Raw genomic sequence first — 26,326 nt, 5'->3', positions numbered from 1 at the left:
TGATCAACTTATAGGAACCTTAAATTTCTTTCACAATATTGTTGAATTGCAATAAAATGGGAACACCAAAGCCTGGAAGATATCCGAGGTGATGAAAGTCATTTAGCAGAAAAATATCAGGAACAAGGATGACAGAAAGAACTATTCTGCAGAGAGAAAGGATTTGGGTGTATGTCCTAAGGGCTCTATAGTTCTTGATTTTGAGAAATCAAGAAGATCTACAGAATGCAGATGTCTTTGAGTTACAAAAATAACCAGATGTCCTTATTAGTAGAAGCAAATGTTTGCTTCTTAATTTACACAAAACTATATGCAGACAATCTCTGGGTGAAATATTGTGTAAATATGGCAGCAAAGAACGTTGTGGCATGAAAGGATCTGTCCTAAATACCTAATCATAAAGGTTTATATCTTGAAAAGGGAAAAAATTTTAAGATTTACGTAGATGTAAAGGTAAAAAAAATGTTATGTAGATTTTGATTAAGGAATCACAAAGCTGAATGTGTTCAGACAGCTGTGTAATATCTCTCCTCTTCACAAAACAGATGATTGTTTTACCTTTTCTTTTGTCCCCATATTTATTGATATAAATTTATCCTTCTATAGCTATACTTTTAATGGTGAAATATTAAAATGCTGTATTATGATATATTCTGTAACTTGAAAGTTAACAAAAGCAATGCTGCTCCTTCATGCGCTTGCTTTGTCACTCTGGTGCAGTTCTTCTCTTCCATTCTTCTTATCAGAGTATCTCAATGCTTAGTTGAGCTTGTTTATCTTAAAAGAGCAGGAGGCAGGCTTTTAGGGAGTAAGCTACATGTTCCAGTATAACAGGCACCAATGCTGTTTGACTTGAAAAACATTTGATCTCTTACATTAACAGCCCATGTCACTGTAATAGGGACTACAGACGGGCTGTTGTTCAGTTTTCTATTATTTTAGCTTTGAAAGAACTGTTAGTGCTGCTCCAAAATCTTCCAGTCTAAAATTGTATATTGGCTGTCCCCCCAGGACTCGTAAGTAAACAAGGTGATATGTGTGAAGGGAGCATATTTTGTTAGCTTTGTTTTAAATAAGAACCTTTCCTATCTAAAGGTGGTTTTTGTCTGATCCCTGAGTGTGCTGCATGACGTTGCTTGTGTAAATTTGCAGATATAGCAGTATCTTAAAGCAGATTTTTGTTTGTTACTAATGTGTATGCTCAGTAACTGTTAATTATGAACTTCCATATTTTTTTTCTTCAATAGGAACGTATTTAGTTTTCTCATGAAGCTTAACTTGAAATGTCCTGCACAATTTCCCTAAGTATAGCAGTTTGAACAGCAGTTGTTGAAAATGGCAAGCAAGAATTTAAAGGGTATGTTTGTTAGACTTAAATATTACTTAGCTTTATTTTAAGATACTCAGTTATTGGTTATTTCTATGCCAGGAATAGTTTGACAGCTGGAATCAGGTAGCAGTATTTAAAGAACAGAAAATATAACTTGTAAAATCAGGTTGTTTTCTTTTTTAAGAGTACCTCTTATTTTAATAGTGATACAATGGCAGCTTATTATAGTAGTGGTAGAATGGCAGCAGACAATTTTACTTCTTTCTTCCTTCCTCTGTTTATTTCCAAGGACCTAGTTTGTTTTCCTGTTCTAATTCCTTTTTTATATGAGACAACACTACCTGGCCACCCAACACTTTCCTTGAATTTAACCTAAAATACATCAGCCAGTACAAGCATAATTGGTTGAAAGGCAGCCATCTATCTGGGGAGTTCTTCTAAATACTAGATGTGTCATGTGCTTTGACGTGACATATCTGTAATATCTCTGAATACAGAAAGCACTTTCTGCATTAGCTGTAGGTGTTAAAGCAGTAGTGTGTTTTAAGAATGTGTGCTGTGCAAATTCTGGCTTGTGAGGTAATGACAAGTGTTTGCCTGAATAGACAATATATTTTTTCCCCCTAAGGTCCCCACACACCTAGTTTCCCTCAAGCTCATCATCTCTGTCAGGTTAATCAATAGGCACCGTATGGCAGAGGGTCAGTAATCAGTGTCATCGTGCCTTTAAATCGTGTTGAAAATTTGCTTAAAGCCTGGGCCAATTAACATCGAGATGATGAATGGATGGGAAGATGGGAAGAGCCTGACGCTCAGGGGCTTTGTGAGGAGGAGATGCTCAGCTGTTGAGCAGCAGACACCAGCGAATAAAATCAGCCATTCATGTGAGCTCAGTCCACCCACTCTTAATGATAATGTCAATCTAGCAAAATATATACACATTGGAGTTGTCACGAGTTCATAAATCAAAGGAGTTTGTCAAAGGCATTCAGATTAACGAGGCAGCAGCAATAACAAGTCAAATTTGCATAGAGAATTGCTCGAATCTCAGTAAATTATGATCCTGTTTTTCATTTGATTATTTGCTAATGTCTCAAGAGGGAGAATGATTATATTAGCATGCAAAACCTACTCCAGAAGTAGAAATCTGAGGTATAGAAGACCAGCACACTATGACAATTAATCAGTTTCTGCATACTAGCATAAATGCACAAAGCCCAGAAATGAACTTCTTTTTTATTATTATTTCTCCTTGCTACTGATCCAAATGGTTCAGCTTGACAGAGACTTTATATTGCTTTAACAGTGTTCTGAATTGTGCCTGCAGGCAAGACATAGTTATGCAGCTATAACCAACCTATCCATCTGCCAACCAGATTGGAATTCTCCTATCCAAGGCTTCCATTAACCCCCACTGACAGCTCCAAACAGGATTAAGAATTTGGAAGCATAAAAAATAGTTGTTCTTGGCCCTGGCCGGTTGGCTGAGTGGTAGAGCGTCGGCCTGGCGTGCAGAAGTCCCGGGTTCGATTCCCGGCCAGGGCACACAGGAGAGGCGCCCATCTGCTTCTCCACCCCTCCCCCCCTCCTTCCTCTCTGTCTCTGTCTTCCCCTCCTGCAGCAAGGCTCCATTGGAGCAAAGATGGCCCGGGCGCTGGGGATGGCTCCTTGGCCTCTGCCCCAGGCGCTAGAGTGGCTCTGGTCGCAACAGAGTGACGCCCTGGAGTGGCAGAGCATCGCCCCCTGGTGGGCAGAGCGTTGCCCCCTGGTGGGCGTGCCGGGTGGATCCCGGTCAGGCACATGCGGGAGTCTGTCTGACTGTCTCTTCCGGTTTCCAGCTTCAGAAAAATACAAAAAAAAAAAATAGTTGTTCTTTGCAAATATACACAATCCCTTTGCATTTTGAGAAAGGCTGCATCTGTGTTTTATAATTAGTATTGGACAGTGTATAGCAGGTGGAAAATCCTACTTGGCATTTTTTTTTTTTTAACTTCTGCCATAGGGAGTAAGGCAGTGCTAATGGAATCCTGTGTGTTTGGTAGTCCCCGAGAGTGCTTTCCATTATATCTGGTTCCTAGCACTCTGCTTCAGTTGGTGTATTACTAGAAAATATCACTTCTTTTAAGCCTTAACTGGTTGATCTTGCTGAAGTTTAGCCATATAGGGAGGCTTTGATATGGTTGTGGTTTAATAGAGTATGTCAAATGATAAACGTGCTGGAGAAACAGTGTTCATGAAAATATTATCTATGAGCCCTCCCTAAAACTGGGTCTTGAGTATGATTCTTCAGTCAGCTCCTGAACTTAAATGACCTAAGTTTTCACTATTGTATCTTAGAAAGATTAATTAAAATTTGTTTGAACACACACATATATACAGTGTTTTATTTATGTCACCTTTGAAGAGTTTGAATGATTTTTATGTACTTAAATTATCTTTTAACCTTGTAAAAGAAATAGTTTCTACTTTTGAAAATTGTAAATCATATATATTTGGAGGCTATAATTAGCTCCAAATTATATAATAAGTTAATGGGGAAAATATTAATTCAGTTACTAATTTACCAATCAAGCCCACTATCTGATGTTTACAACTAGCTATTAGAAATTGGTCTCAAGATTTTTTTCTTCATGTGGGTTGTCATTTTACATGATAATTAACAAATGATTCTATTTTTAAAATGTGTTTAAAATCAGAATTATAATTCACCATAATTTACCTGCTTTGCTAAAATGATATAATTTTCCTGGTTACAGAGTCCTTTGAATTCTCCCAATGAAGAACATGGCGTTAGGTGGGGAATATTACTTCTAGTTCGGGAGCTGGTTATTTTATTTATAACAGGTGTCTATTCAGATAGGCTCAGGCTCTATTGCACCATCCAACCTTGAGCAAGATGCTTACTCAAAGATTATTATAAGTCATTATGAGTAGCTTGACTTTTCATCACTGTGTAAATTAGTTTAGTTTTTCATTTGATTATATAATCAACTCTTAATTATCCATGTCATCAGGAGTGTGTGTTCAAATAGATAACTGAAAACAGTAAATAAGCCACTTACTAGGTCATAGAAAATATTGTTCCACCCATGAAAATGCTGTTTGCTACTATCAGAACCTCTTTAACTTCTTATTTTAGATACTATAGACCTCTGAAAAGTTGGGAATGCTTTGCTTATTCACAGAACTTTTTCTTCTTAATCAAGTGTCTGCAGACTTTATCTGTAAAGGACCAGATAATAAACAGGCTTTGTGGGCCATAGGATCTCTGTCATGACTATTCACTTCTGCCATTGTAATGTGAAAACAACCATAGACAAGAGGCTAGTGAACAGGGTGGCTAAGTTTCAATAAAACTTTATTTGCAAAAAAAAAACAAAAAACACCACAATACTCTATTTAAAGCAGGAGCCTACTAACTCATGCTCTAAATCAGGGGTAGTCAACCTTTTTATACCTACTGCCCACTTTTGTATCTCTGTTAGTAGTAAAATTTTCTAACCGCCCACCGGTTCCACAGTAATGGTGATTTATAAAGTAGGGAAGTAACTTTACTTTATAAAATTCATAAAGCAGGCCCTGGCCGGTTGGCTCAGTGGTAGAGCGTCAGCCTGGCGTGCAAGAGTCCTGGATTTGATTCCCGGCCAGGGCACACAGGAGAAGCGCCCATCTGCTTCTCCACCTCTCCCCCTCTCCTTCCCCTCTCTCTCTCTTCCCCTCCCGCAGCCAAGGCTCCATTGGAGCAAAGTTTGCCTGGGCGCTGAGGATGGCTCTATGGCCTCTGCCTCAGGCGCTAGAGTAGCTCTGGTCGCAACAGAGCGACGCCCCGGATGGGCAGAGCATCGCCCCCTGGTGGGCGTGCCGGGTGGATCCCGGTCGGGCGCATGCGGGAGTCTGTCTGATTGCCTCCCCGTTTCTGGCTTTGGAAAAATACAAAAATAAAAAATAAAAAAATTTATAAAGCAGAGTTACAGCAAGTTAGAGCATATAATAATAATTACTTACCAAGATACATTGTCGGATTTTTACTAAGTTTGGCAGAATAAATCTTTATAAAACAACTTACTATAGTTAAATCTATCTTTTTATTTATACTTTGGTTGCTCCACTACCACCCACCATGAAAGCTGGAACGCCCACTAGTAGTGGGGAGTAGGAACCGGGTTGACTACCACTGATCTAAATTATCATATTGGCAGTATAAGTGGTGGGATAGGACTCCAGTTGGGTATCACTTTGAAGTTTCTCTACTATGAAAATCATTTTTAAAGTTAGCTGAATGGTGTAGAAATAGGGTTTCAATTATTTATTAAGCCCTGATTATCTAAATGTATAACATCTAATGCGAGGTAGAGGGGGTCACAAAGACTTTGCCCAATAAGCTTTCAATCTTATTGGGTAGTTGAGCATAATGTGCAAACATTTATCTAAGTGTCAAACTGTGTGGACCAAGATAAAAATGTTAAGGAATTTTCAGGGGAAATGGAATAGTTGTATGGTTTCTTAGAGGTGACAGCTGACATTCATTTTAAGAATGGGTAAGAGTTGAAGAGCTTAAATAATTTGCTTGTGTTTATAATTGTAGAGTGAACTAGACTAGAATCAAAGGTTCTTTAGCCTGAAAGTTTCAAGATCATATCACATATTCATGAGATTATGGAGAGACTTGCTTAACTAGGACAGAAAATGTATTTTGAGGGAAGTAATGATGTAATGCAGCAGAAAATTCTGAAAGGTCTTGAAAACCAGGCGCAGAACTCTGAATTTGATTTCATAAAAACCAAGAGCCACTAAAAGTTTTTGAGGGAAAAAGACAACCATGAAAATAGTAGTGTTTACGAAAGATGAATCTGGCAATAGTATTTAATCCAATAAACATTTAAAACACATCTTCTCAAGCTTTGTGCTGAGACACTGAAAAATGAAGATGAAAAAGAAGCTGGCCTACCCTGAAGGAACTTACAGTATAAGGTGGGGGTGAGGAGCTCATTCATATAGAGCTATCACATCGAAAGATAGAATATAAAGAGTAAGTGCCAAAATAGAAATAAGATGCTAATTCAGAGTAATTAATTTCAGCTGGGGCTAGGTAGAATGGGTGGTAGGGTGCAGGAGATAAACATAGGTTTCTCAGAGACGGTATCGTGTCTGTTACCTTTTTTTTTTTTTTTTTTTTTTTTTTTTTTTTTGAGAGAGAGAGAGAGAGAATGCCAGGAAGGGAGAGAGGGGAGAGGAGGGAGATGAGAGGCATCAGCTCATAGTTGCTTTACTTTAGTTGTTCACTGATTGCTTCTCATATGTGCATCGACTGAGGAAAGGGGGGGGGGGGCTCAAGCAGAGCCAGTGACTTTGGGCTCAAGCCAGCAACCTTGGGATCATGTTGATGATCTCACACTCAACCCAGTGACCTCCATGTTTGCAGCCGGGCCCTCAGCATCTGGGGCCAATGCTCTATCCATTGCACTACCACCAGTCAGGCTCAGTTGACTCTTGAATCAGGAGTTTGTAGGTAAAGAGATTAGGAAAGAAGGCTATTAAAGGTTGAGGGAATAGAATTAGCAAAAGCATAGTGATGTGGGGTTGTTTTTTTAATTTTTTTTAGGTTTTTTTTTTTTCCAAGACAGAGAAAGAATCAGAGAGAGGGATAGACAGGGACAGACAGACAGGAACGGTGAGAGATGAGAAGCATCAATCATTAGGTTTTTGTTGCGACACCTAAGATGTTCATTGATTGCTTTCTCATATGTGCCTTGACCGTGAGCCTTCAGCAGACCGAGTAACCCCTTGCTCAAGCTAGCGACCTTGGGCCCAAGCTGGTGAGCTTTGCTCAAACCAGATGAGCCCGCGCTCAAGCTGGCGACCTCAGGGTCTTGAACCTGGGTCCTCCGCATCCCAGTTCGATGCTCTATCCACTGCGCCACCACCTAGTCAGGCGTGATGTGGGGTTTTATTTGTTGTTGTTTTGAAAAATTATAAATATGTCATGAAAATGGTGCAAGAAACTTTGATGGAAATGTAAGTTGGCGAGATTGTGATGCTATACTAAGAATTTGGACTTGTAGGTGACAGAGAACTATAAAAGGTTTTTGAGTGGGGAGTAGTATCTTTTTAAAACAATGATTCTGGCCTGACCAGGTGATGGCGCAGTGGATAGAGCGTCAGACTGAGATGCGGAGGACCCAGGTTTGAGACCCCGAGGCAACCAGCTTGAGTGTGGGCTCATCTGGTTTGAGCAAAAAAGACCACCAACTTGAACCCAAGGTCGCTGGCTCCAGCAAGGGGTTACTCGGTCTGCTGAAGGCCCGCGGTCAAGGCACATATGAGAAAGCAATCAATGAACAACTAGGGTGTTGCAACACGCAACGAAAAACTAATAATTGATGCTTCTCATCTCTCTCCATTCCTGTCTGTCTGTCCCTATCTATCCCTCTCTCTGACTTACTCTCTCTGTAAAAAATAAATAAAATTAAACAATTCAACCTTTTAAAACAATGATTCTGACACTATTGTATAGAATGGTTCAGTGATAGATTTAGGCAAAGATATCAGAGGCTGTCTCAATAGTAATAGTACTGGTAAGAAGTGTTGGTCATCTAGACTTGAGTAGTAGCAGTGGAAATGCAAACTATTAAAATAGATGATTTATAGGAAAAACTGAAGACCTAAATTGGCAGATACATTCAAAGGAAAAAGAGGGTGGGTAAAACTTGAGGATTTAAGTGTGGGGTGGAAAGGAAATTTTAAAAGGTAAGTGCTGGCCTAGAACGGGCAAGAATTATAAAAGATTGTTTTAAATTTGGATATGTTGATTTTCAGAGAGTTTAAGGTTATCATCTGAATACTTTTTTGGTGTGGTTCCTTTTTTCTTTTTATTCGCCCCCAGGTTACTTCTAGAAACATTTTATCCAAAATACATCCCTGAGATCTAATGTATGAGTTTTAGCAATATTTCACCTTACTGACTTTCCCCTACAGACCTGTTACAGTGTCTTCAGGAGTTACAAACCAAATGCTTTCAGTTTTAAGTTAAATTCAAAGTTGTCAGTGAGGCTTTAATTCTGCCACTTTTAATTCTAAGCTGGTAAATGCTAGGCTAAGAGATAAATATTTGAGTTTATATTAAAGGTAAGAAGTTCTATAGTATCTTCAGAAATATTTTTATATATTACTATTTATACAATATTGCTCCTGCGGGACTACCCATTCTGTAAGTAAATTACTATAATGAAACTTTTCATCTGAATGTTGTGAATGAATTCTGAGCACTCAGGTTTTTCTAGTTGGTTCAGGGTTAAGTGGTGGAGTATAACTTTTATTTATATTTGATAGATTTTTTTCCCCAGAAATTTATTTTTCATTTATCTGACTTCTGTTTTTCTGTATCATAACATATTTTCTTCTTGGTTTCATCTATTTTGTTAATTTTTATATTGACAATTTCAGATTTACAAACAAGTTAAAAAGTATAGTACAAAGGATTGCTTTATACTTTTCATACAGCTTCTCCCTATGTTAACATGCTCCCACATTTGCTTTATCTCTTATTTATATATTCACATATATACACTCACATCCTCTGTTTTTCTGAACCATTTAAAAGTTACAGACATAATGTCCCTTTACCTCTAAATGTTTAATTGCATGTTTTCTAAAAACAAGGACATTCTTATAAATAATCACAGCACAAATTATCAAAATCAGGAAATTGAATGTATAAACAAACTGGTACATTCATACAATGATTCTAGTTGGGGCAATGAAAAGAACTACTGATATATGCAACAACACAGATGAGCCTCAAATATATTATGCTAACTAAGTGGGGAAAAAAATAGCCTCAAAAATTTACATACTTTACGGCTGCATTTTAAGACATTTTGGAAAAGACAAAATTACTGAAATAAAATAAGTGATTATTGGGGAACAGGGTTGACTATAAAGGAGCACTGCAAGAGAATTTTGGGAATGATGGAACTGCTTTACATCTTTTTTATTATTATTAATTTTTCCATTGATTTGGGGGCTGGGGGGAAGAGACAGAAAGAGAGAGAAAAATCAACTTGTTTCACTTAGTTGTTCCATTTTGTTATGTACTCATTGATTGCTTTTTGTACGTGCCCTGACTGGGAGTTGAACCTGTAGCCTCCGATGCACCAGGTCGAGGATTTATCCACTGAGACACTGGCCAGGCCATTGCTTTACATCTTAATTGTGGCAGAAGTTGCACAACTGTATGCTTTTGTCAAAACCAAAAAAGAGTGATTTTTTCTGTATGTAAAATTTAAAAGTGGGGAAAGAATCAGGAAATTAACATTGATTTTTTTTGTGTGTGTGACAGAGACAGAGAGAGGGATAGATAGGAATAGACTGGCAGGAAGGGAGAGAGATGAGAAGCATCAATTCTTTGTTGCAGTTCTTTAGTTGTTCATTGATTGCTTTCTCGTGTGCCTTGACCAGGGGGCTACAGCAGAGCAAATGACCCCTTGCTCAAACCAGCAACCGTGGGCTTCACTTTAGTGAGTGACCTTTGGGCTCAAGCCAGTGAACATGGGGTCATGTCTATGATCCCACGCTCAAGTCTGTGAGCCCACACTCAAGCTGGATGAGCTTGTGCTCAAGCTGGCGACCTTGGGGTTTCGAACGTGGGTCCTTTGCATCTCCATCCGACGCTCTATCCACTGCTACACTGCCTAGTCAGGCTGATACAATGTTACTAGCTCATCTAAAGATCTTATTCAGCCTGACCAGGCGGTGGCGCAGTAGATAGAGCGTCGGACTGGGATGTGGAAGACCCAGGTTCGAGACCCCGAGCTCACCAGCTTGAGCGCAGGCTCATTTGGTTTGAGCAAAAAGCCCACCAACGTGAACCGAAGGTCGCTGGCTCCAGCAAGGGGTTACTCGGTTTGCTGAAGGCCCGCAGTCAAGGCACATATGAGAAAGCAATCAATGAACAACTAAGGTGTTGCAACACACAATGAAAAACTAAGGATTGATGCTTCTCATCTCTCTCTGTCCCTGTCTATCTCACTCTCTGTCTCTGTAAAAAAAAAAAAAAAAAAATCTTATTCAAAAATTTTCCAGTTCCAATAATGTCCTTTATACCGTAATGTCATAATGCCTGCTCACTAGTTACCTATCAAAATTAAATAAAATAGAGGGTCAGGAGGAAGAAAATTATAGATATGGACTATAGAGTTACTACTCATTTTGTGAGCTCAAATCACTATTTTCCAGTATGATTCAGTGTAGAAGAGTTGACCACCAATTTTGTTTTCCCAGGTATAAGATGCATCCTTTTCCAAAAAGTTTGGGATCTCAAAACTGGATGTGTCTTATACAGTGGTGTGGCATTTCAAATGCCATAGATGGAACTGAGGACGAGGCAATATATGAAGACAGTGATTCATTAGCAGACACAGGTGAGAACAAGCTAATGGATGGACAGTGATAGGAATTATATGAATTTTATGATGAATAAAACTTGAGTTTGCCTGACTGGGCAGTGGCACAGTGGATAGAGCATCGGACTGGGATGCCGAGGACCCAGGTTCAAGACCCCAAGTTCGCCTGCTTGAGTGTGGGCTCATCTGGTTTGAGCAAGGCTCACCAGCTTGAGCCCAAGGTCGCTGGCTCTAGCAAGGGGTTACTTAGTCTGCTGTAGCCCCCCCTCAAGGCACATATGAGAAAGCAACGAACAACTAAGGTGCTGCAACAAAGAATTGATGCTTCTCATCTCTCTCCCTTCCTGTCTGTCTCTGTCACAAAACAAATAAATAAAATTAAAATGCTTTAAAAAAAAACTTGAGTTCAATAACTTTATGTAATACTCCCCCCCCCAAATTTTGGGCCCCAAAATTAAGGTGTGTTTCATACATGCAAAATACAGTAATCCCAGATCACAAATTGCATTTAGTTATCATGTCTCTTTAGTTTTCTTTTACTTGAAACAGTTCCTCAGTCTTTCTTTGTATTTCATGACCTTGACATTTTTTGTTACATACAGACTTTATAAGCTGTCAATTTGGTTTAGTCTGTTAAGGGGTTATGTGTTTTTGGCAAGGTTATCTCAGAAATGATAATACGTATGTTCTTCTGAATACGTCATATGAAGAGACACATATAATGTTAAAGTGATGACTGTCAGATTTCTCCACTCTGACGTTACTGTTTTTCCTTTTGTAATTATTAAGTATCTTATGGAGATACATTCTGACATTATGTAACTATTGACTGGTATTTGCCTTTCACTGCTAATTTATGTGATGAGTCTTGCTGGCATTAATTAGTTACCCTTAAATAAAACTTACTGGACATACTGTAGCTTGATGACCCAGGGCAGTTGTGAACATTCCTTATTAGGATGCATAATAGTTTTGTTTTTATTTTTACAGGGACAGAGAAAGAGAGAGAGGGATAGATAGGGCCAGACAGACAGGAATGGAGAGAGATGAGAAAGAAGCATCGATCATCAGTTTTTTTGTTGTGACACCTTAGTTGTTCATTGATTGCTTTCTCATATGTGCCTTGATCGTGGGCCTTCAGCAGACCGAGTAACCCCTTGCTCGAGCCAGCGACCTTGGGTCCAAGCTGGTGAGCTTTGCTCAAACCAGATGAGCCCACGCTTTAGCTGGCGACCTCAGGGTCTTGAACCTGGGTCCTCCGCATCCCAGTTCGATGCTCTATTCACTGCGCCACCACCTGGTCAGGCAAGATGCATAATAGTTAAATGTACAAGGAATAACTGTGCTGCTGAGCTCTCCTGGGTGATGTTGGAGAGTGCACAGGCTTTGAGAACCAGAGGTGACCACTTAGGTATACTTGGCCATTTCATGTATACTTCCACCCTCAAATGTGTACCATGACCCTCAAGACTGTGGAGCTTTTCATCTCTTATTCACTGGCTTTCTGGCTCTCCTCTATTGGGAGGATACCTTACCCCTTTCTCCTGATATCATAACTGTTTAATGTCACTACCTCTATTTTATGTAACAGCAGTGTTGAATTTTTGTATTGATTTGTTTTCTCATGGTAGATTGATGGTTCAGGGTAAAATGTTGAATCATTCTATCCAGTAAGGTCTAGCTGTAACAATGTTTTTCTTTTTTTCTTGTTTAGGAGTTACTCTTTTTAACAACACAACATATGTGTATGTATAATCTCCTTTGCCCTGATGGGAAGGGAACTACTACTCTACAGCTGTGTTCTGCTCTTAGTAATTATCCTTTAAACTCCCTTCACCTTTTCATACCTAGATGTTCTCATAACGCCCACTCAATAGTTCTCCATCGAAATCAACTAAAATTGATTGAAGGATTAGGAGGAAGAAAATCATGAACATGGACTAGATAGTGTTCTTTTTATTAGGGTTCAGATCACCATTTTTCACTGTATAATTTAGTATAGAGAGTTTACCATCAATTTTGTTTCATCCCAAGCACCTGTAGAGTAAAAATGTGATTTATAATATCTTTTTTTTTTTTACAAGGACAGAGACAGAGTCAGAGAGAGGGATAGAGAGGGACAGACAGACAGGAACGAAAAGAGATGAGAAGCATCAATCATCAGTTTTTCGTTGTGACACCTTAGTTGTTCATTGATTGCTTTCTCATATGTGCCTTGACCGCAGGCCTTCAGCAGACCGAGTAACCCCTTGCTCGAGCCAGCGACCTTGGGTCCAAGCTGGTGAGCTTTTGCTCAAACCAGATGAGCCTGCGCTCAAGCTGGCAACCTCAGGGTCTCGAACCTGGGTCCTCTGCATCCCAGTCCGACGCTCTATCCATTGTGCCACCGCCTGGCCAGGCTATAATATCTTTAATATAACAAACTTCCACCACAAAGTAATTAGGCTTCCAAGTTTATAATAATGACATTTTGACAAAATATAATTCATTTTGACATATAGGACCTTACATGAATGAAACATATTTTGATGGTCTGAAAAGGTATTTTATTTAAAAGAAGATGGAACTTCATGGTGTGCGGGAGTAGTTACTTGCAAATTATAAGTTTATAATTGAATACTGGCTTAATTGAATACAGTTATAATTGAATACTGGCTTAATTGAATATAGTTATAATTGAGTACTGGCTTAAGTTTTTATTACATAAGACATTTAATTTTAGTATTTAAAACAGTGATCTATACTTTAAAAAAGTTAAATACAGGCATATCTTGGAGATATTCCAGGTTCTATTCCCAGCCGTTGCAATAAAGTGAGTACAGGCATACCTCAAACAAATTGCGGGTTTGGTTGCAGGCCATCATAATAGCGATTATCACAATAAAGGGAACCAGTCTTTTTGCTGGTGTACGATCTTGCCTTCAGTTTGTAATAAGACTAGGTATGCCTTGATACAAATTGACCCTTGCCCTTTTTTGATTCTCTTATACTGGCATGTATTGCTAGTTTTCTTATTTGGAATGCTGTATAGCAATTAACTATATCTCGTCTTCATCTATTTGTAGATAGTCTACAAAATGGGGAGAAAAGGCTCTGGCCGGTTGGCTCAGTGGTAGAGCGTCGGCCTGGCGTGTGGGAGTCCCGGGTTCAATTCCCGGCCAGGGCACACAGGAGAAGCGCCCATCTGCTTCTCCACCCCTCCCCCTCTCCTTCCTCTCTGTCTCTCTCTTCCCCTCCCGCAGCCAAGGCTCCATTGGAGCAAAATCGGCCCGGGCGCTGAGGATGGCTCTGTGGCCTCTGCCTCAGGCGATAGAATGGCTCTGATTGTGGGAGAACCCCAGATGAGCAGAGCATTCCCTCCTGGTGGGCAAGCCGGGTGGATCCCGGTCGGGCACATGCAGGAATCTGTCTGACTGCCTCCCCGTTTCCAAATTCAGAAAAAAAAAAAAATGGGGATAAAAGCAGTTAGAACTCTTAAGTTATTAAGTCTCGGTTCCTTGCTTGTACCATAGCATGTTTTTTCTTCTTTGTCTTACTTTTAGGGACTTTTATCTTAAAGTGATCATCGCAAATATAAAATATCAAGTTAAACTTCATGAGAGATTTCTGTCCAAAAGGAATACCTTAGTTCCAACAGTGTTCAAAGGAACAGTACTGGCCTGTCAAGCCAACTAAAGGCAATACACAAACCACACACATATATTAGCCACAGAGATACAAGGGTCTTTAAATGACACTATATATATGCTGTTTATTTTTTATTAATTTTAAAAATATTATATTTGATACAAACCAAAAAGGTATAACTAATATCTAAGTTTAAAATAGTTGTGATCCTATATTGTATAATGATTTCATACTCGTATGAAAATTTTCAGATAAACTCATTTGTAGGAAAGATTTCTAGACCTAAAAATAAAGGAACTTGCCACTTAGACTGTGATGAATATATGTAATATAATGAATGAATATGCCAACTATAAATTTAAAATATTTATTATTTGTTTGTTTGTTTATTTATTTAAGTGAGAGGTGGGGAAGCAGAGGGACAGACTCCTGCATGCACCCCAACCAGTAGTCCATCCAGCAAGCCCACTAGGGGGGTGATGGTCTGCCCATCTGGGGCTGTTACTCTGTTGCTCATCAGCTGAGCCATTTTTTTAGTGTGTGAGGCAGAGGCCACAGAGCCATCCTCAGCACTCAAGGCCAACTTGCTCAAACCAATTGAACCATGGTTGCAGGAGAGGGAGAGAGACTGAGAGAGAAAAGGGGAAGGGAGAGGGGTAGAGAAGCAGAATGGTCTCTTCTCCTGTGTGCACTGACTGGGAATCGAACCCAGGACATCCACATGAATGGCCTACCAGCGAGGCCAATTTAAAAATATTAACAATGTAATTATGGAAAATAGAACCCAAATAATATGCATTTGTTTGGATTTCTTGTATTTGTCTTGCAGACAGTGATTTACATGTGTTGGTTTCCAGATATTTTTTCAATTATTTTTTATTGTGGTAAAATACACATAAAATTTATTATCTTAACCATTTTTAAGTGTACTGTTCAGTGGTATTAAATACACTCATTCATCCTCATCCATCTGTATAACTGTCTTATCTTGTAAAATTGAAATTCTCTGTTAAATAATAACTCCCCATGCACCCCTTCTCCCAGTCCCTGGCAACCACCATTCTACTTTTTGTTTCTACAATTTTGACTATTCTAAGTATCTCATATAAGTCTAATCATACAATGTTTATCTTTTGTGACTGACTTATTTCACTTAGCATAATGTCCTTAAGATTCACTCATGTTGTATGTGCCAGAATCTCCTTCCTTTTTAAGGGTGAATACTATTTTATTTTAGTTCAGTGAGATTCTTATTGGTCATTGTCACCCTGTTGAAGTTAATTTTCTAATTAAAAACCAATTATTTTGTATAATGTCAAATTTACCATCAATATTAGTACTATTTTTCATTATTAGTTCTTGGCATTACTAATAAAAGATTTTATAATTATCTTTAAAAAAAATACTATTTCAACCTGACCAGGCAGTGCACAGTGGATGGAGTGTCGAACTGGGATGCAGAGGACCCAGGTTCGAAACCCCAAGGTCTCTGGTTTGACCGTGAGCTCATCCGTCTTGAGTGTGAGCTCACCAGCTTGACCGCGGGGTCACTGGCTTGAGCAAGGGGTCACTAGCTCTGCTGTAGGTCTCCCTCGTCCCTCCCTCAGGGCACATATAAGAAAGCAGTCAATGAACAACTAAGGTGCCACAACAAAGAATTGATGCTTCTCGTCTCTCTCCCTTCCTGTCTGTCTGTCCCTATCTGTTCCTCTCTCTGTCTTTCTCTCTTTGTCACACACACACAAAAATACTATTTCATTGTGTGTGTATATACCACATTTTGCTTATCTCTTCCTCCATCAAAGGATATTTGTGTTGGTTCCATATTTTAGCTATTGTAAATAATGCTGCTGTGAACACGGATGTACAAATATCTCTTTGAGACTCTGCTTTCAGTTCTTTGGAGCATATATGCAGAAGTAAAATTGTTGGATAATATAGTAATTCTACTTTTAATTTTTTAAGAAATCTGCATACTGTTTTTCATAGTAGTACATTTCCAGAAAGGTACCATTTTATATTCCCACCAATAGTGCACAAGAAAGGGTAAAGAGGAGATGAATGGCGATGAAAGGAGACGACTTGGGACGGTAAACACACAGTGCAATCTACAGATGATGTGTTATATAGCATTGTACACCTGAAACCTATAGACAACAATTTTTTTAACCAATGTCACCCAATGAATCCAATTTTAAAAAAGAGTTCTAATTTCTCAACATCCTCACCATTCTGATTTTCTTTGTTTGATAGTAGCCTTCTTAATGAAAGTAAGGTGATATTTTCTTAGAGTTTTGATTTGCCTTTCCAAAATGATTAGTGATATTGCACATCTTTTCATGTGGTTTTTGACCAGTTGTATATCTTTGTTGGAAATGTCCAAGTCCTTTGTCCATTTTTGGATTGGGTTGTTTGTTATTATTGTTGAGTTCTACAATTTCTCTGTGTATTCTGAATATCAATACTTTATCAGATGTATGATTTGAAAATATTTTCTTCCATTCTTTGGGTTGCCTTTTTACTCTGTTGATAATTAGGACTCTAAATTTGCTTTCAAATGGACTATTCCCCCCCCCCCTTCTTAAGTATTAAAAAAATTTCATTGATATGTTAGGGTCTTTTAGCTGCTGTTTGAGGTGATAGTGGCAAAGATGGATTCTAATCCTAAATTGCTGATTAAATGTTGTTTTGAGCTAAGTACTAAGCTATTTTAAATAAAGAAAATGAAACCTGTGAAGAGGTAGAAGAGAAAGAGCTACATTTGAAAATCCACACTTTGAGAACTTGTACTACCAAACATTTACTATAGTTTAACACTAATTATTTTTTGGCCCTGACCAGTGGCTCAGTGAATAGACTGTCAGCTTGGCATATGGACGTCCTGGGCTTGATCCCTGGTCAGGGCACACAGGAAAAGCAACCATCTGCTTCTCTTCCCTGCCTTCTCCTTCTTTTCTCTCTTTTCCCCTCTCACAGCCAGCAGCTCAGTTGGTTTTAGCGTGGCCCTGTGCACTGAGGATAGCTCGATTGGTCTGAGCAGGTCAGCCTCAGTTGCTAAAAATAGCCCTGTACTCTAGCATTGGCCCAGATGGGGTTGCCAGGTGGATCCCGGTCAGGGCGCATGTGGGGATCTGCCTCACTATCTCCCCCTTTCTCACCTAAAACAAAACAAAACAAATCCCAAAAAACTAATTCTTTTCAAATGAAAGTAACAGTAATGGTTTAAGTTTTTATCAGCTAAGTGTAGAATAGAGCTTACTTGTGTCTGTTGTCACCCTGCACTTTCAAAGAACAATAAACAAGACTTTTAGGCCCTGGCCGGTTGGCTCAGTGGTAGAGCGTCGGCCTGGCGTGCAGAAGTCCCGGGTTCGATTCCCGGCCAGGGCACACAGGAGAAGCGCCCATCTGCTTCTCCACCCCTCCCCCTCTCCTTCCTCTCTGTCTCTCTCTTCCCCTCCCGCAGCAAGGCTCCATTGGAGCAAAGATGGCCCGGGCGCTGGGGATGGCTCCTTGGCCTCTGCCCCAGGTGCTAGAGTGGCTCTGGTCGCAACAGAGCAACGCCCCGGAGGGGGAGAGCATCGCCCCCTGGTGGGCAGAGCGTCGCCCCCTGGTGGGCGTGCCGGGTGGATCCCGGTCGGGCGCATGCGGGAGTCTGTCTGACTGTCTATCCCCATTTCCAACTTCAGAAAAATACAAAAATAAATAAATAAATAAAATAAATAAACAAGACTTTTAATGAATTTGATCTGCTGAGCAGTGCTTAAATATAGATAAAATACTTCCTACCTAAATCCCTGTATACATTTATTTATATACATGGGCATATGATTTCCTATTCATAAGTATATGTCTGTATGTATATAAATCTTCAAATAAATAAATGCATAAAAATACATGGTATTCTAACTTACAGAATTAGAAATGTATCCAGTTTACTCCCACAGAATAAGATTGAAGATAATGAGAAGTGAATTAAAGCTTACTTTCTTTCACAGAATTCCTCAGAGAGAGAAGACTGTAATAATGGCGAACCCCCTAGGAAGATAATACCAGAGAAGAATTCACTTAGACAGGTATGAAATTCAGTCTTACTTAAAATAAAAGGCTACCAACAACAAAACAAAAGACAGGAAATTCTTCATTTGCCATTTGTTAAACATTGGAGTTTAAGAGTGCTCTGAAGTTGATATGGCTATGGCCATCAATTTCAGTCAGGTAACACTTTTCCTAATTATTAAAACTATCCTACCTATACAAGCAAAGGACAGTCAATTGCTTATGAGTAGTGAAAACAAAATCAAAGAAAAGGTTTCTTATATAGGAATAACTTGAAATGCTTCTTAAGTGCAGATAGAATAGTTGACTTTAAACCTTATTTTCCTTTTAAGATTCACCATACATTTAAAAAATTAATAATCAGAAAGGATCTGCCTATAGTAAGTTAGCTCCTGAGCAATATTTGTTGCCTTTTCTAAATGTAAAAGCTGTCAATGATGACAACCTAAAAAATTTATTTTACTCACCACTGATCCCACTCTCCAAAAATAACACATTTTACTTTGAAAGTTCAATTCTATAGAGCTTTCTTTTTAAAAAATTAAAACGTTAAACCATTTGGTCATAAAGATTTGCTCTTCTCACTGCCTATAGCAGCAACAAAAACAAAATTATTGCAGTGTTGTCAGAGAGTAGGTATAACACCTGTTCATTTTTTTGACATCACATTTTATTCTTTTGTATTTTTTAATTTTTCAATGATACCACCTATTTTTAATATAAAATTGGATAAGATTAGTACCAGCAGTAGTAAGAATAATTTTAATTTACTTGCATTTATGGCATTATTCTAGTAAAAAGGACATTTAATATTTGTTGCATACCCACCATGAACCTTATACTTGTTTTATATAATCCTCATAATAATCCTGTGAGGTTGCTATATGGGATTTCCAATTCAGAGATAAAGAAAATGGAAGCTTAGAGATTAGATGGTTTATTTAGCTAGTCAAGTGATTTGAAACCCAGTTCTATGTGTTTCCACTTCTGCCTTCTGCCTCCAGTTTGTATACAATGTTAATTTAGGGGAGAAGCACTTGAAACTGTGACACTCATTTTTTATTTACTATAAGCTATACCTTTATTTGGAGATAAGCTCCTGGTGTATAAATGTAAATAAATAGAACACTAATGAATAAGATAAATTTGGAGGTGGAAACAACTGTCAGAAAACAATGACATGACAAAAAGTTTTGGCAACTTTATTTAAGCTAACAAACGAATTTTCACTCTGCAAAGTTATAAATTAATTTTAATAGGCTGATCCAGATGGTCCATTTGGAAAATGGATAGGCTGATCTGTTGAAAATTAAACTAAATTTATCTCTCTCATACTTCAAACTGAAGCGAGAGAGAGAATCATGCTTATTAAGTCCAGCACATACAGATGGACCAGCAGGTCACACATGGGACTAATCTGATTCATTTTAAAAATAAATGCATACATTATTGAATCATTTTCTTCTTGCAAGATCTGTTGTGTACAATACTTGAAAGAAATTTAATATTTTTTCATTGCTTTTTAGCAGGTTCATTTTATCCCCTTCATTTTAATTTAACCATTTTTTTTTCCTTCCAAGTGCTCCAAAATGATTTTTCTGATTCTGTCAGTGTTGAGATCCAAGCTCTGGAGATTAATTAGGTCATGAGGCTCTCCCCACCCCCTTTCTTTGTAAAGGGTTTTATCTCCATTCTTTTTGTGAAGAGCATGAACTCAATGTTCTTGGAAAGAGAAATGGCCTTTAGAAACAGAGAAGTAGGAGATCCTCCTGGGGCCCTCCGAGTCTTTTAGCTTCTGGGTGTTTTAACAGCCCCATGAATGCAGATTTGTAAATTTATTGCAGTGCCATCTGGTTTTTTGCTCGAACCAGATTACTGTTGGCTTGTGTCTGTCTATTGTGGTGGTCACTCCCTAGGAGCTTGCCCTCTCAATCTTAGGGAAGAGTGATGAATAACAGGGGTCAATAGAGGCAGGTCACAGGGCAGCTGTCCAGGACTGCCCTGAACTTGATTACCCCACTGCTGATTTTTTAAATGTCTGACATAATGTATAAACTGTTTAAACTCCCTCTTTTCTCTACTGCATACGACAATAATGAAATGCCATCCCCCATTCCCCCCTTTAGTAAAGTTATGTAGATGAGAAGAAGCCAAGGCTGCCTTTTACCTTGTATTGATGTAAGTAGGATTTGTATCAGATATCCAATCCCTTAACTTGAGAGTCTTTTGCAGATATTTCTAATGGGATTTCAGGAACTCTTTCACCATTGATTTTAAAATGCTTAGTTACATTCTAACAAGTTTAGTAATATAAACTATTTTTATAGTTTACATATATTATTCTAAAGTATGTATGGTTTACCATTGTTGATATGATATGACCACTATGTGTTAACTTAGAAATTTATTTAATTATTGGAGGAGCTGAAAAAAGTGTTCTCATTACAATTCTTGTAGACATTAAAAGGATAATGGATTATTATAAACAACTTTAAACCAAAAATTTGGCAACTTGGATGAAATGGACAAAGTTCTTAAAAAATGCAATTTACTGAAACAACACAAGGTGAAACAAATTTGAATAGCCCCATGTCTATGAAAGAAATTGAATTAACTATCAAAAGGCCCATATGGTTTTATTGGTAAATTCTATCAGATATTTAAGGAATAAATAACACCAATCTTCCAACATCAGTAGGCAGGAAAGTTGGTGGGGAGGGGACAGGGGTAGCAATGTATCCTTTTAATCTTCTAACTTTCAGAATAATCTTACCTCTTGGCTTTAAGTAAAATGTGAACTTTTATTTAAATGATGTACAAAGTAGTTACATTCTTCTTTCTACTTTTATTCCTATAACATGAAACAAGTAAGTAAACCATACACAGCAGCTGTTTTTATAGCTTTTTTTCATATCTGCAAACAAGGGCAAAGGCCTGGGAGGAGACATGAAAGTACTCATTACTTTTTGAAAATGTAGCCTTACAACATGCAACTCCTTTGCTTCACATTGGTGCTAATAGGATCTGTCAGCCCTGCCTTTCTCTGTAATTGAGTAAATTGTGACCTCTGTCTAATCCTTCCCCCACCCCCATTCCCTTTGTGCATGTGTCCACTTACCATCCTGAGAAGGTGGGCAGTGATAAATAAAGCATTGAGTAGAGCTCTCTGAGCGCTTTGAGAGCAGCATGATGCCAGCCCTCTAGTTATATTTCTTTAAGTGCTTACGTTTTTCTGTATTCTTTCTCTTGTGTAGCTGGAACCCTGGGGATGCAAAGCCATGAGAGAGGCCAAGAAGCTAACAAAGTAGCTGTCTCCCTTGTTAGCTTGTTCCTTTATTCTTTAAAAACAAGATAAAAACCATCTGGCTCAGGGCATTACATTTTCCTCCCCCATGCACCTCTATAGATGGAGACTTCACCTGCAGTGAGGGTTTACATTGATTAGGGAGGGAGCAGTAATTCAAGCTTCCATCCTCTTCAAGGATACTTTGCAGTCTTTAAAGGTGCTGACCCACTGAGTTAAACTGTCAAGGGAGGATAAAAAAGTATCTTCATCCCAGGAGGTAACAGCTGCCAGGTTTTCAACACCTTGCACGCTGCTGGAAAAATGTCACAACTGTCAACTGAAAGAAAAATGACTCTGTTGTCATCTTCTGTTAATGACTGGGCCTTATAAAAGGAACTACATAGGTCTTTGAAAGGAATAAGCCTTTTTCCTTGCCTACTACACCCCTACCTCCTCAAATTCCTATGTTGTTCTAAACATCACCTTGGAGGAAATCCGCAAAAAGAAACAGCAGTGAAGAACTTAAAGTGAAAACATCCCGGTATAAACATGGAAGTGATTGGCATAGCTCCTTTATACAGTTGGATGAATAGGAGGAAAAAGCACATCACTGACACAGAAAATGACATTATAGCATGTATTAAAGAAACAAGTCATTTATAAGCTACTGAACTGAGAGAAAACATACTGTACTTCTGCTCTTTGGAAGACAATTTGTTTTAAAGCAGCATCCAGATGGGTAAATACCACATTCCTTTGTCAAGAGTCACTTCTTTTCTTTCTTTCTTTTTTTTAAAATTTTATTTATTTATTTATTTTTTTACAGAGACAGAGAGTGAGTCAGAGAGGGATAGACAGGGACAGACAGGAATGGAGAGAAATGAGAAGCATCAATCATTAGTTTTTCATTGCACGTTGCAACACCTTAGTTGTTCATTGATTGCTTTCTCATATGTGCCTTGACCACGGGCCTTCAGCAGACCGAGTAACCCCTTGCTGGAGCCAGCGACCTTGGGTTCAAGCTGGTGGGCTTTTGCTCAAACCAGAGGAGCCCGCGCTCAAGCTGGCGACCTCAGGTCTTGAACCTGGGTCTTCCACATCCCAGTCCGACGCTCCATCCACTGTGCCACCGCCTGGTCAGGCTTTTCTTTCTTTAAAAACAAACTCACTGATATATTTCCTTTAATAGCTCTGCATTGTTTGTATATGATTGCATTCCCTTCTTTCTGATTTGATTGATGAGGGGGGAAAGGTTTAATGAAGTCTCTGATATCAGGCAGGCAAGGGCTGGGTTTTTTTATTTGTTTTAGGTTAGTCATTTTAATTGTATTGAGTAATTAGAAGGTACACACAGCCAAGGGAGCTTTGTTCTGATAATTGCTCAAGAAAACCCATTCTGTATCTGCTGTTGCTTTGTGTTAAGACATTTCTCCCCCTAGTGGCAATAGTAAGCACTTTGACTTGGCAGTAGGCAAGGTGTAATTGCAATGTGACAAACTATGCTTAAGGGACTATCTTGTAAATACTTTAGTTTGGGATTTGGCATTATTTCATTATATATGTGTGCTTTTTCCCCTGTGAAACTTCCTACCTCTTTTTTTTTCTGAAGTGCTTTGGGCTTTGAATGGAAAAAAATTGCCTGAGATGTTTATTAAAAAAAAAAATCACAGTGCATCCTGGGTAATGTTTTGCAGCTTGACTTAATTTTAGTCATCTGTTTTAATTACCTATTTATAAAAATGCTTTTGCATTTGTAGACATTATTTAATACTTTGTAGGAAGCACCTCATTTGAAATAAATAAATAAATTGTATTTATTTTAAACAGTTCATATAAAAGACCTTAAAGGTAATTAATGTAGGTCTCTTAAGTAAGACAAAAGTGATCTTTCCAAGTCTGATGAAGTGATTTGTTTATTTAACTTCTCACTTCAGCTGAATCCTTCAGAGTCTAATAACTTTTTTAAAAAAAACAACAACAACAACATTGTTTGGCAATTTGTGTCTAGCTACAAAAAGCCCTTCTTCAAAAAGCAGCAATTTAATAACAGCTCTTTTAAAATTACTTTGAGGAAGGAAGACTATATAGGGGGTTGATGTTTTGTTTTATTTTTATTTCAGTGTAATCATGCTTTGATAAATTGTGTAATCACTGACTTAGTAGAAAAAATATTATTGAACTCCTGGGTTGCAATGACCATAAAAAGTGTATTTTCATATAAAGACTTGAGATATTGTGAATAAATTATAAAGGAAACAGTTTATCTGCTGGTTGAAGTCCATATGAGCCCAATTCATTTTGTGTTCAGTGCTAAATCTGGATGTACCATTAAAAAAAAAATGAGGTGGGGGGTAGCCTATTGAGCCCAGTTGCGTGAGTCCTTAAAAAAATCTGCCCTAAGAGCAACATGGAATGAGATTAGATAAAGCTTTGCATCTACTGAATGAGATTCTGTAGATCTGTGTGACATTTTTAAAGCCCAGTTCCAGCTTTCCTAGATGTCGCTTTGTAGTTTGCTTTTTCTGTCCCATATTCTTGCTGGGGACTTGATTTGATGTTACCATATATCGGAAGGTCCCTATCTCCCCCTCCCCAGCCCATTTTCATTATACTATATCTTGTTTTGCTATAGGGCTGCTAAACAGATTTCTTAAGCAGCTTTTTGCAAGGTTAAAAGAATGCAGCCTGGTAACAAGTTTGTGTCATTTTAAATATATACCTTCTAGTAAATAAGAAGTCTGGCAATCAATCCCTTTTAGTGTGTTATATGTTTCACCTGACAACTAAACCTTCTATTGATTAGCCATTACTTTGTTAGATAATCCTATGTCATTGAATCCATTGTAAAAAATTAAACTCTTTAAAATGTTTTACCCTAGCAGCAGTGTGAAAATTGAAAACTTGTTCAGAATTACAGCCTGCTTTCACAAAGGTAGTTTTCAGCAAGGCATCTTACTGGTTTACGCTTACGTGCTTTATATGCAATATAAAAACATATTAAAGTACACCAACGCAAAACTCCCTGCCTCTGGTTCAGCAGTGAAGCTACCTTTTCAAATGTTGCATGGGGACAGAAGGCATCTTGCTTGAGGCTATTATACTCACTAGTTTAATTATAGCCTGGAAGGAGTCTTATAATAATAAAATGTTGAATGTAAAATATTGAATATTTTAGCTTTTTATCCCAAAGTGATCTAAGGACTGTGTGACAAGTTTTAGTTCACTAATCTATATAACTTCCTTAGGAGATAAACAAGATCAATATACCCATTTTACAGATGGAATGTCTAGAAAATAAAAGCCTATATTTAGCCTTTTTCTGGAAACTTCTATAAGCCCCAAATAGGTTTCTTGAATCTATCTAATGTTCCCCTGAATGTGTTATACTCATTTCTGAGGGAAAAAGGAATTTTGGAGGGAACCAAATTAGTTTTCTACCTGCTGTGACTTTTTTCCCTGAAATATAACATAATGTTTTTATTAATTATCTGGACAAACCTGATATTCTTCCCCCTAATATGTTAACTGTATGCTTTTACATTTTTATTGAAATAAAATATTCATACAGTGAATTGTGTAAATGTTATGTAAATTGGGTCAGTGAACTTTTGATAAGTCTGTCTACCATGTAACCACTACTCCAATCAAGATATAGAACACTTTCTTTCCTTTTCCTTTTCTTTTTTTCCTTTCCTTCCCTTCCCTTCCCTCCCTTCTCTTCCCTCCCTTCTCCTCCCCCTCCCCTCCCCTCATCTCCCCTCCCTTTCACTTCCTTTCACTTCCTTTCCTCTTTCTTTCTTTTTTAGGTGAAAGGAGGGGAGATAGTGAGGCTGACTCTCATATGCACCCCACCGGGATCCACCTGGCAACCTTGTCTGGGGCTAATGCTCGAGTACCAGGCTATTTTTAGTGCCTTCAGCTGACGTGCTGGGGACCAGCTGAATTATCCTCAGTGCCTGTGGCCCACGCTTAAACCAGTCGAGCCACTGGCTGCAGGAGGGGAAGAGGGAGAGGAAGAGAAGCAGATGGTCACTTCTCCTGTGTGCCCTAACTGGGAATTGAACCGGGATGTCCATATGCCAGGCCGACGCTCTCTCCACTGACCAAACTGGCCAGGGCCTATAGAACACTTTCATTACCAAGAAAGTTTCCTTAGTCTCCTTCCCAGACAACTTCCCCACCTCCATTGAATCAAATATGATTAGCTTACTGTCACAGATTAGTTTTGACTTTTCTAGAATTTCATGTTCTAGAATCATACAGGTTGGGGGTCTGACTTACTATGTATGTATATGATTTATTTATGCTGCTGTGTATTCAAGTAGTTTATTCTCTTATTATAGAGCATGTTCCCCTGAGTAGATATACTAGTTTATTTTCAAATTCTTTTTTTGATGAATACCTAAGTTATTTCTGTCTTTTTAAATGAAATAGCTATGAATGTTCTTACATAGAGCTTTTTTGGTGAGTATGTGTTGAATATTTTTCCATGTGCGTGTTGGCTATTCAAATATATATTTTTTATAATGTATCTAAGTTTTTTGCCATTTGAACAAATTGCTTTGTCTGCCTTCTAAAGTTGTAGAACTAAACTGTATTGAGTTCTAGATACCATATGTGTATTCT

The 26,326-nt window shown here is 38.3% G+C and overlaps 1 protein-coding gene across 5 annotated transcripts in view; it reads left to right on the top strand.

Annotated features, from left to right (window-relative positions):
• The window catches only part of BTRC (beta-transducin repeat containing E3 ubiquitin protein ligase), a 213,284-nt gene that overhangs the window by 100,177 nt on the left and 86,781 nt on the right, over positions 1–26,326 (top strand). For 3 of the 5 annotated variants that reach the window (XM_066355950.1, XM_066355947.1, XM_066355948.1), the window contains one exon: positions 18,354–18,431. The exons of the other annotated variants lie outside the window; for them this stretch is intronic. In XM_066355950.1, the coding sequence (XP_066212047.1) occupies positions 18,354–18,431 (78 nt within the window). The remainder of the gene's footprint in view (positions 1–18,353; positions 18,432–26,326) is intronic. 5 annotated transcript variants of the gene reach the window in all.

Source organism: Saccopteryx leptura, chromosome 13 (genome assembly GCF_036850995.1).
Source record: "Saccopteryx leptura isolate mSacLep1 chromosome 13, mSacLep1_pri_phased_curated, whole genome shotgun sequence".
NCBI classification, from domain to species: Eukaryota; Metazoa; Chordata; class Mammalia; order Chiroptera; family Emballonuridae; genus Saccopteryx; species Saccopteryx leptura.
This window is presented reverse-complemented; position numbering and strand designations above follow the sequence as displayed.